Below are 10,399 nucleotides of genomic sequence, written 5' to 3'. Positions count from 1 at the left end.
CCCACCACACAGAAAAAGGGCTCTCAGACACAGTTCTGGATTTTAAAAAAAAGCAGCCAGCAAACAGGGTGAGTACCCCCATAGTTATTACATAAAGGGTGCAGGACCCCTCCACCTGACTCAGGGTCTGAGAAAATGGTCACATTGTTTCCAAACTGTCAGGTCACTGCCCTTTCGATCTGTGTGTCCCGCCTCCCTGGTGGTGGTGTCCCCGACGCAGAGCAGCTGACGGGCGAGCAGTGGACGGACAGGATCTGCGCGGAGAGTGGGGGGAGGGTGGGGCAGGCACTGAGGCCGGGGAGAGAGTGGGGATGGGGCCCGGCCTGGCCCGTCCTGGGAGTGGACGGACGGTGGACGGGAAAGCCGGCACAGCCGTGCTCAAGGGCGAACGCCCGGGACGCAGCAGGTCTATCCGGAGACCTTCAGGGATGGTTCGACCCTGAGACGCATAAACAGAAGTCTTTCTGAGGTTAAGGAAGGGTGGGGAGACAGGAGCGGGAGCGGGAAGGACTGGAATGTGTAATCGTACATTTGCCTCTTGGAGTTTTGGAATTGCAGTCGGAGTAGCTGCAAAACGAAGGCAAGAACTGGGTGAGGATGACTGGGAGCAAATGCCCAGGTCCTCGCTGGTCGGGGGGCGGGGGGGGGGGGGGGGGGGGGGGGGGGGGGGGGACAAGGATGCCTGTTCCGTGGACAGGAGCAGGGGGAGGGGCGCGCTGGGGGGAGTGGGGGCAGGGAGTGGGAAGAGGAAAGGGACGCTGAACGGCGTAGACCTCGAAGGAGAAGGGGCTTCTGCCAAGCCCCTTCTGTCTGTCCGGCGAACTCCACTCACGCTCCATGTTTCAACCTCTGTTTTCCACTTTGTTCAGTCAGTTCCCGCCCATCCCTCCTCTTTCGCCCCGCCCTGCCCCGCCCCCCCTGCTCAGGCTCTGTCGCTGCTGCTGCTGCGCCTACACTGGCTCCAACCGCGTCTCCTACGTGTTTCTCAACTGCATGGCAAACACACCTGCCGTAACGTTAAGGCCAATGTACTGAGGTCTGGGGATCCCTTGTGGGAGTCTCCCACTAATGACGGCCAGCGTTCGAGGACAGGCAGGGTCTCTGTGGTACTTGGACCAGGTCCAGCAGGACACCCCGGTCAATGTCATTCTGAGGGGGGAGGGGTGCATGGCATTCTGGCGCGCAGAGGGTCGAGAGCGCCGGGACAGGAGGTGCAGGCCCAGGGGCGCTCACGCAGAGAGGTGCAGATCCGGAAGCTGGCTGCGGAGCAAGATGATGGCACGCAGCGCTTCTCTCGCGCTGGCCGCTGTCCCGGCGCTCTGTGTAACAATGTCCTAGTGCTCACCAAGCCCTTAGCGTGCCAGGGATGCAAACCGGGGGACTGCCTCTCCTGGAGGCCGAGCTGCTCGCCCCAGGGTCCCCAGCCAGTGATGGGAGAAGGGCTGGGACTCAGGCAGGCCCGCCAGCATCCAAATTCAGTCTCACCCATGACGCACGCCATCCTTCCTCCTCCACGAGAGACTTCTCCCAAGGCAGTGTGGGGGGCTCAGCCGTGCGCCTCAAATTCACATGTTGAATCCCTGACCCCCAGTACCTCGGGGTGTAACTCCCGTGGAAGGTCAGTTCTTGCAGGAGGTAATTAAGATAAAAGGAGGCATGCGGGTGGGCCCCAATCCAGGATCACTGGTGGCCTCATAAAAAGGGGAAATGTGGAAACACAGAGAGACACGGGGATGCGTGCACACCGCGCAGAGAAGAGGGGAGCAGCCTCAGGAGCAGCCACACCTGCCGACACCTCGGTCCTGGACTTCCAGCCTCCCGGAGCTGCGAGGAAACCAATGTGTAGGGTGTGCGCCCCCTGGCCTGTGACGTTTGTTACGGCAGCGAGAGCAGACTCGTACAGACAGTGAGCGGTGGAAGGCGGGTCACTAGGCAGGGAAGGGTGAGCAGAGCAAGGGACCGACCCAGGGCCCAGCCTTTCCAAGTCGAGACAAAGAGCACGACGATAGGTAGGCGGCCCGACCGCGATTCCTAGGCGGCACGGGTGTCCTCCAGCGGCCTAGAGGGCAGTGTGTCCCGGGTGTGGGGTTTCACCGCACTCTTAAATTTCCACCGCGCTTTTCCAGAGGTCCTTCCCACCGCGTCTCGTCTTTCCCCCTCCCGCCGGCAGCTGCAGAGGCAGCTGACCGTGGGCACGTCTGCGCTGGGTCTCCGGAGCCCAGCCATAAACCGCGGGCTGAGAGTTCCTGGACGCGCTCCAGGGCCGGACCACTATCTCGGGGCTCCCCCGCCTGGAGCCCAGTCATTTATATTTTAATGAGATTATTTTCCAACTCAACAGTTTATCTTTAGTTTCATGTTCCCCCTGCCATCTGGTCCCCTTCTGCTTGCATGGAAGGCTAGTGGCTTTCTTTGTGTAAGTACGTTTGTCAATAGTTGATCATTCTTCTTGTCCTGATCATAATATTTATTTTTCACATCAGACAAACTCTTCTGGAGACTTGGAAGAAAGAGGTTTTTGTGTTTCTTTTTTTTTTTTTTTTTTTTTTGGTCATGTCTCCCTTTAACCTGGATTCCCCCCCCCCCCCCGCCCGGGAAACATGTTTTTTTTTTTTTTAGCATTAAATAAAAATAAGTGAACAAAACCTCCCAAGCTAACACATCTTCGAGTCCTAATTACTGCTGGATACCCTAAACGAGACTTCATTCAAAGAGCTGTTTCCCAGCAGGCCGGCCTTGCAGCAAACGGCCATGAAGGTTTCAACTCAGGCAGCAGGAGTGACCTTCCTCCCCTGTAACTTTAAACTCCACCCCAGGAGAATCCCATACCTAGGACATTTTTATTGTTCTTTGTTTCTCGGTCTCTAACCCTTGAAGTTCTTATCTTAAAGCGGCTTATCTTTGGTTGATCAAGATCCTGGGGTCCCCTCCCAGTGCTTTGGCTTTCTTAATTACTAATCTTTTTCATCATCAAAATTGATGCTCTGTGTTCACCATCGGATTATCTTGAGATTCCCCCCCCCCCCCCCCCCCCCCCCCCCCCCCCCCCCGCCCCTCCAGGAAAAAGGGCTTTGATATTCTGGGCTCCCCCTAGTGGCCGATGGCACTGTGCACCTGTGGGGGGTGGGGGGGGAGGGGGGATGGGGCTGCTGGGACTTGGGGAGCGCTCTGAGGACCGTCAGTCTTGGTGGGAAGGCCAGGCCTGCCCAAGGGCCTGAAACACGACAAACTGACCTCACGGCCTCTGACCTGTCCCCTCAGCGCGTCCCTGGCACCCAGCCACGGCCTGGCACGCAGAGCGCTCCATAAACGAGTGAATGAAGGGCCTTGTGTTCTAACACCAACATGTGCGATGACCTCAACGAAGACTGAAAAAAGCATTGTGTGGCCGAAATAGAAATGGTGTTGCTCAGACCTGTGCAAGAAAAATCGATTAAAAAAATCACTGACGTTTGCTATCCCTGTGCTTCCGAGTTTCTGGAGAGCTTGAAGTGCTCGTGAGATTCAGATCACCGACTCCGTTGTAAGGATGATGGGGACCTCGAGGGTCTGGGATTTTGGTTTTTCGTTTTTGTTTTTTTTGGTTTTTGGGGATTTAAAGAGGTCACGTATGTAAAGCTCCCGCCCCAACAGGACAGGTGTTCAGAGCTTTGAACACAGCCTATGGTCCACCGCTTCCCTCTAGGACACGACGGAGTCGGGTCAGAAGTCAGTTCCTGGACTCTCACCTTCCCGCACGGCTCGGTGTCCCTCCCACACGGTCCCCAGACTCTGGGGGAACACCTTCAGGACCATGGGCAGGGCACCCTGAGCAGAGAGTGGCGCTCTGCTGCCCCCATCTGCCAGGGGTGAGGGAAGGGGGCATTCATTGCACCCCCCACGGCTAACATCACAGATGCTCAACAGCTGGCGGTAGAGCCAGGGAACCATGCCAGGTGTCGACAAGAGACCCTGCGGGGTCACTGCAACCTCCCAGTGCTGGTTCCCTGCTGGCAGCTGTGTTTCCGGAAAAAGTAACACCAACAGGGAGGCTCCGAAGGCCCAGTGACGGTCCACAATACGCCTGCTCCCGGGGACGCTGATCACCCTTCGCACTTTTCTTCTGGATAACGAATGCATCGCTCGGTCGCCCTTGGACACGGCGCCAGTGATAAATATCACCTGTGTCCCTGTGGGCCAGGGGGCCTGGATCGACGCATCACTCTGAGACGTGGCCCAGGCTTTCTGGCTGGTCTGACCTTTGTCGGGATGTTTATAAGAAACTGAAACAATTTAAGTAGACTCTCATTTTCCACAGTCCTCCGTCTAAGGGCCATGTGGATTTTGCTCTTTTTTTGTCTGACCTTTTTCTTAAACCTATCTTCCTAGGGGGGCCACAGCCTCCCCCCGCCCCATCAGCCCTCCAGGCAGACGACACGAACAAACGGCATGGCATTGAGGGCCAGCTGGCTCCTCCACTGGGCCTGTCATTGGTGTGGTCAGGGCTGACCCTGCTGTCTGGTTAAACAGCTACGGAGCGAATTGATTCATTTTAAATCTTCGTTAACTCACAAAGTTTCTTTGGCCTCATCTGCCAGTTTTCTTTTAGAAATCAGTATATGCAGTTGGTAGGGGGGAATCTCCCTTGACGAACTGGAAAGATCCTTTCAGCTGATGAGCACAAATGAAGTAGAATGTACTCATTTCTCTTTTGTGTAAAAGGAATTCTATGCTTGGTAGGGAAATTCAGTTAAGATGTTTGGGGCTGGCATATTTACATGTGTGGTTTGTTTTTGTTTGTTTTCTTGATGATGAGGCTGCATTTCTATTCTTTTGCTAACTGGCTTCTCTTTTGTGTAATGTAGGAGTCAGAAGGGAGTGATGTTGAGGTAGGTGAGTGGGAGGGAAGAAATAACGGGAAAGGCAAGGGAGGGAGGGAGGCAGATGCATTCCTCTTCACGGTATCACTTGTCACCCAGAGAGACGCGGCTCTGCAAGTCGAGGCCGGGACTCCACGGCGGGTGCCTGGGCCCAGTGCGTGGCCCTGTCAGGACGGATGCTAAGTATTTTACGCACATCAACTCATTATATTCACGGCAGGCTGCAGGGCATGTAGAAATAGTGTCCCCGTCTTACAGACAAGTGACTTAAGTCTCAAGGAGTTAAGTAACTTGCCTTGAACCAGAAGAAAGCAGAAGTGAGTGCCTTCCAACGGCTTGGACAGGGCTGTCAGAATGAAATCGAAAAGCATCTGGTCCGTCCTGCCCTCAAGCTGCCCTCCCACCAGCTGCACCCACGGGCTGTGAGTCCCTCCACCAGGGACCACTCACTGCCCCCGAGGCCTTGACCGTGGTCCTGGACAAACAGCCACTACCCCCCTCACTGCTTCTCCAACTCCTGGCTGAAGGTATCGCCAATGGTCTTTAAATTATTTTTAAAGACGTTTTGTTAAAAGAGAAAAAGCAGAAGAATGCATGGCATGGATGATAAACTGGCAAGCTGGACCTTGGGAAGCCACGCGGCTCCCGGCGAAGAAAGCTGGTGATGAATTCGGTGCCGGCAGTCCTGCGGAAACTGTTAAGAAACACCTGGGTGTGCGAACGTCCCAAAAGTGAGAGAGATCCCGCCTTGCTTTCACGCGGCAGTCAGCTATTTTCCGCGCCGCTTGCCTGGCAGGGCTCCGGAACAACGGGGCCTGGGAACCTCCGGGCTTGGGAACCTCGGGGCAATCCTTGGGACTCGGATTGACAGGCTGTGGGCCCCGGGGAGAAGGGCGTTCCCATGCGCGCATACACACACACGCATACACTCACACACATCACACACGGTTACAAAGCACAGACGGGTACAGGAACTCAGGACATCCACAGACGTGCGCACCTACAAATACTTCTCCCGCCCACCCACACGGGCACACGCGACCTCACACACCTCTCCCGCTGATGCACACACACTGCACAGGCGCGCAACACGCGAGCTCACACTGCTCGCATGTCTATGCACGCACGCTCCCACGCCGTGCACACACCTTCTTGTGCACACCCACACCCTCTTGCACAGGCACCCACAGCGTGCACACGCTCACACCCTGTGCACACACTCTCTTGCGCACGCACACATCCTCGCACGCCGAGCGGCGAGGGGCGGGGCGGGGTGGGAGCGTCCGTCCCTGCCAGGCCACGCGTGGCCAGGAGAGGGCGCGGCGCAGGGACCGCGGGCGGCGCGGGAGTTGTTTGCCGGAGCGGAGACCGGGAGACGCTGGCGGGGACGCCGGCCAGCTCCCGCTGCCCCCGGCTGGGCGGCCCGGAGGGAGCGCGTCCCAGGTCCCGCCCGCGCCGGCGGTCCGAGCGCGCCATGGACCGCAAGGCGGGCGGCGGCGGCGAGGAGGAGGAGGATGACTGCGTGGACTCGGGCGCCGAGACCGGAGGGTGAGCCGGACTGGGTGTGGGTGGGAGGCGCTCTCCGAGTTGCGCGGTGGTTCCTCTCCGGCCCGGACGGTCCTGGACCCGGCGGCGGAGCCGGAGCCGGAGCCGGAGCCGCAGCGGCTGAATGGGGCGGCCGGGGCGGCCGGTCCCCCTGGCCCCCGGAGGAAGCCGGAGGGGCTGCGGTGAGCCCGCCCCCTCCCGGGCAGGCTCTGAGAGCAGAGTCGCGTGGTCCACGGCTGCCCCGGGCCGGACGGGCCCACTCCGGGGCGGGGGAGCGGAAAGCCTCAAGGTCCAGAGACCCCCCCCCCCCCCCACATACACAACACACACACAGCCCCACCGGTGCCCTCGGGCCCTCCGTTATTACTAAGATGGTGTGGCGCCCCGGGCAAACGCAGCGTCCCCCTGAGGTCATTGTTACAGAGACCAGAGATGTTCGTGCACCTGTTCCGACCTCCCCCGAGGAGGATTCTCTGGAGGACTTTCTGCCTGTGGCCCCGGAGCCCCCTGGAGACCGAAGCGGGGTTCCGGGATGAGGAAAAGAGGGTAGGACCCTGGCACCTAAAGTCTTCCAGAAGTCGGCGAAGTTGGCATTTTTCATGTTAAGGCTTTACTGAGTTTGCCGAGACTTCCCCTCCTCTCCGCCAAGCGCCCTCACCTCTCTGTGCACCTGCCCCACCCGGGACCGTTCGCCGTGGGTCCAGGGGGAATGAAGACACGTTTAAAGAAATGCCCTTTTCACGTCAACGACTCCGTTCCGCCAGGCCTTCGGAGACTAGCCAGCCCTCTCCCAGCAAAACCGGCGGCCTGATTGTCTTGTGGGGGGTGAAAGGCAGTGTGAGGGCGTCCACCCAGCCACTATCTCTCGAGAATTTCCCGGTGCCGAGTCAGCGCCGCGTCCAGGATGTGTCCAGGATGCGGGTACTGACCCGGGAGGAAAGGGTGGGCGTCTTTTCCTATCCGGAGTAACCCCGGGGGCGGCCGGAGCTGCCAGGTCAGATAGCCTTGATCCTGGAAGGGGGGGGAGGTTTCCACCCATCTCAGGGGCTGGTGGTCAGGGCGGGAAGGGAGCCCAGCCTCGGAATGGACCCAGGGTTCCGACCCGGACCCCAAGCAGGGCTCCCGGCTCAGCCCCCCTCCCAGCCCCACCTCCCGGCCCCACCCCACCCTTCCTGGTGGTGCCACTGCCCGAGCTCGCCCAAATCTGGACACTGAGCCCAAAGCATTTACCCCACAGTGGCCTTTCGGTGGTACCCAGACGTGTGAGCGTCTGTGGTTCCCCACAGAACCCAGTGGCATTCCAGAGGGGTGCCTGAGAAACCCCTGGCTTTCCCCCCACACTTTGCATATGTGGCGTTTATCAACTTTAATCCAAGGTCCTTGGCTTTCCCCCCGTCCTGCCTTCAGGTCGATGGACCACAAATAAAAGAAGCAACAAAGCTAACCAGCTCGTTTTCAGCCCAGTCACATAAAGCACTGACTAGTCTGGTGTTTTTGTTTTTGTTTTTTTTCTAATTTGCAAAGCTCACCTAAAACAAATATGTTTTCCCAAGGCCTCTCTCGGGGAGAAATGGGTGGAAAGGAATCTGTGACCCCGCCCCCAATGCACTTGCCATCACCCCGGGGTCCCAAAAAAGCAGCACCCAGCTTCCAGGACTCCCGGGAGGGGCTTGCTGAACACGCTGGTCCCAGAGCTTCTGTCCTCTGCCTGCCGCAAACTCGTGCAGTTGTGACCCGACAGAATCGTTTCAAGAATTCTTACAGCCTCCATGGCAGCCTTAAATGAAAGGTGCAGGTACAGTGGCCTGCCTCTAAATAAAATAGTTTCTGTGGGTGCTTCCTGGTCAGGCATCTGCCACGTATCCCCAGATCCCTTGAGGTTTAGTTTAGCTACCAAAAAGCCTCTCCCAGGTTCCCTGCTCTTCCAGAGCTTGCCCCCTCCCACCCTCTCCAGCTTTCCTATAGCTGGCCTGTGGAGAGTGTGTATAAAAAGCCAGAGAATGCGCTCCGTACGTGTTGGCTATCATTATTGTTAAAGCACAAATCTGATCACCCACGTCTCTCCCACTCAAACTCTCAGTGGCTCTGTCGTCTATAAAAGGCAAGGATCTCAGCATGGTGCACAAGCCCTGGTGTTGTGGCGTCCCTCCTCCGCTGGCCTTGTTTCTTGGCAGGTCCACCCGTGGGCCCTGCCCTGGGCCACACCAGCAGGGGTGTCGGACGGCTCGCCTTTGCCGAACTGACCTCTTCGCCAGCCATGCCCTTCTCCACCTTGCATGCCTGTCCGCCAGGCAAAACCCCACTCTTCCTTGACCACTCAGCTCAAGCGATACCATTCGCTAAGGCAGGGACACGGAATCTGGGGTCCATGAATTGCTCCCAGTGGCTTGCAAAATGATGTCCCTTGTGAGTTTTTATGAGAAGAGACGGATTTTTTTTCTTCATCAGATTCTCAAAGGAGCCTGTGATCCCCTTTAAACCAAGTCTGGGCAGGGTGGGAGAAGTTTCCTTTTCAACGCGCTGCGTTTTCGGTCTTGGGAGCTGTCCCAGGAGGGGTGGCGGCGGAGCAAAGGACAGCACGACGACGCTGACACTGCGTTAGGGAGCAGTTAGCCTGAGCACGGCCATTGCAGGTGGGGGAGTAGGTGACCTAGAGGCAGCCCAGCATTTGCTGTGCTCCAGGTGCTGTTCTGAGCCTTCCCGTGTTTTGTGAGTGCATTTAATCCTGCAGCAGCTCTGTGGAGCGGGCATGATTTCAGGCCAGCCTTGAACACGTACATGTCAGGTGAAGGAGGTTAAGACATTAAAGGAGCCTGAGAAAAAGTTTGCATGGCATAAAGAAAAAATAAAAAGGAACCATGTGCTATTCCAGAAGCCAGGGGAAGACAGGAGGCGGAGATCAACGGTGCTGCTGAGAGGATAAGATGAGGAATGTGAAGTCTGGTCTTTTTAAAAGGAGACGAGGAAGGGGAGGAAAGGTGGTATTTGGCAGTGGAGTAGTAGAGGTGGGCTTACCGAACTGCTGTGCTTGATTACACTGTCTGAGTCAAATAGTGTAAAGAAGTTCCTGGTTTCCTCTGTGACCAATGCACTAACACCTGCCCTGTCCATCCAATCAGCACTTCTCCGTCATGACCAATCAGGATGCGCAATGTGGACCCATGGGGTCTGCAGGATTTGGAGAGTGGGGTAAGGGAAGGATTCCCCAAACATAGGCAGTGACTGGGCAATAAATAAGCACAGAAAGGACTCTGTGAGAGGGAAAGGATAAAGATATCCTGATGGTCTATGACGTCAGCTGTCTGAAAGGTGGAGGCAGGTAGACTTCAGACCGCCATTCTGATCTGAAAAAAACTGGCTTTGGATAAGAGGAGTGACTTCTCCCCTCCTGCAATGAGCTGGAGAGAAGGGAATATGGGTTTCCATTTGGTAACAACAAGCCCTCCTTCCCCAGGAGAATGGAGATTCAACATAGTTGTTGGGCAGTATTGAGCGAGCACACAGTTGAGACGAGTGGCCATGCACGGGTGGTGGCCCCGGTCGGTCACCTTGCTATTCATTGCCTTGCAGCAGCGCTCGAGCCCTGAGGCCTAGGCAGGCAGAGGGAGATGGAAGGTGTTTGGAATCACCAAGCCTCGGGGGAGAGGGAGTATTTCTGGTGTCAACCAACATTAGTTTTAGACTGTAATGAAGAATAACCAGCACTTATTTGAGCAAAAGGAGCCGCGGTGTGGCAGAAACAGACACAGGTAACAACTTAAACTGTGTTCCTCCGAGACAGAGGGGGAGCTGTCTTTCACAGTGGAAGTTCCTGCCTGTTCCCAATTAGGTCCTTATTTATTTATTTATTTGGGTAAATGAGGTATCCGAATGTATGCACTTAGGATTGATCCAAATCATGCAGACCCCATGGGTCCACATTGCGCATCCTGATTGGTCATGACGGAGAAGTGCTGATTGGACGGACAGGGCAGGTGTTAGCGCATTGGTCACAG

General features: G+C 56.8%; 1 protein-coding gene across 1 annotated transcript in view; it reads left to right on the top strand.

The window, feature by feature from the left end:
* Positions 1-6,198: 6,198 nt before the first annotated feature.
* The window catches only part of FAM124A (family with sequence similarity 124 member A), a 42,873-nt gene continuing 38,672 nt past the window's right edge, over positions 6,199-10,399 (top strand). The window contains exon 1 of the mRNA XM_028526919.2: positions 6,199-6,407. Within this exon, the coding sequence (XP_028382720.1) occupies positions 6,334-6,407 (74 nt within the window). The 5' untranslated portion in view covers positions 6,199-6,333. The remainder of the gene's footprint in view (positions 6,408-10,399) is intronic.

Source organism: Phyllostomus discolor, chromosome 11 (genome assembly GCF_004126475.2).
Source record: "Phyllostomus discolor isolate MPI-MPIP mPhyDis1 chromosome 11, mPhyDis1.pri.v3, whole genome shotgun sequence".
NCBI classification, from domain to species: Eukaryota; Metazoa; Chordata; class Mammalia; order Chiroptera; family Phyllostomidae; genus Phyllostomus; species Phyllostomus discolor.
The sequence above is the reverse complement of the archived record's forward strand: the minus strand, read 5'-3'. Positions and strand labels throughout refer to the sequence as shown.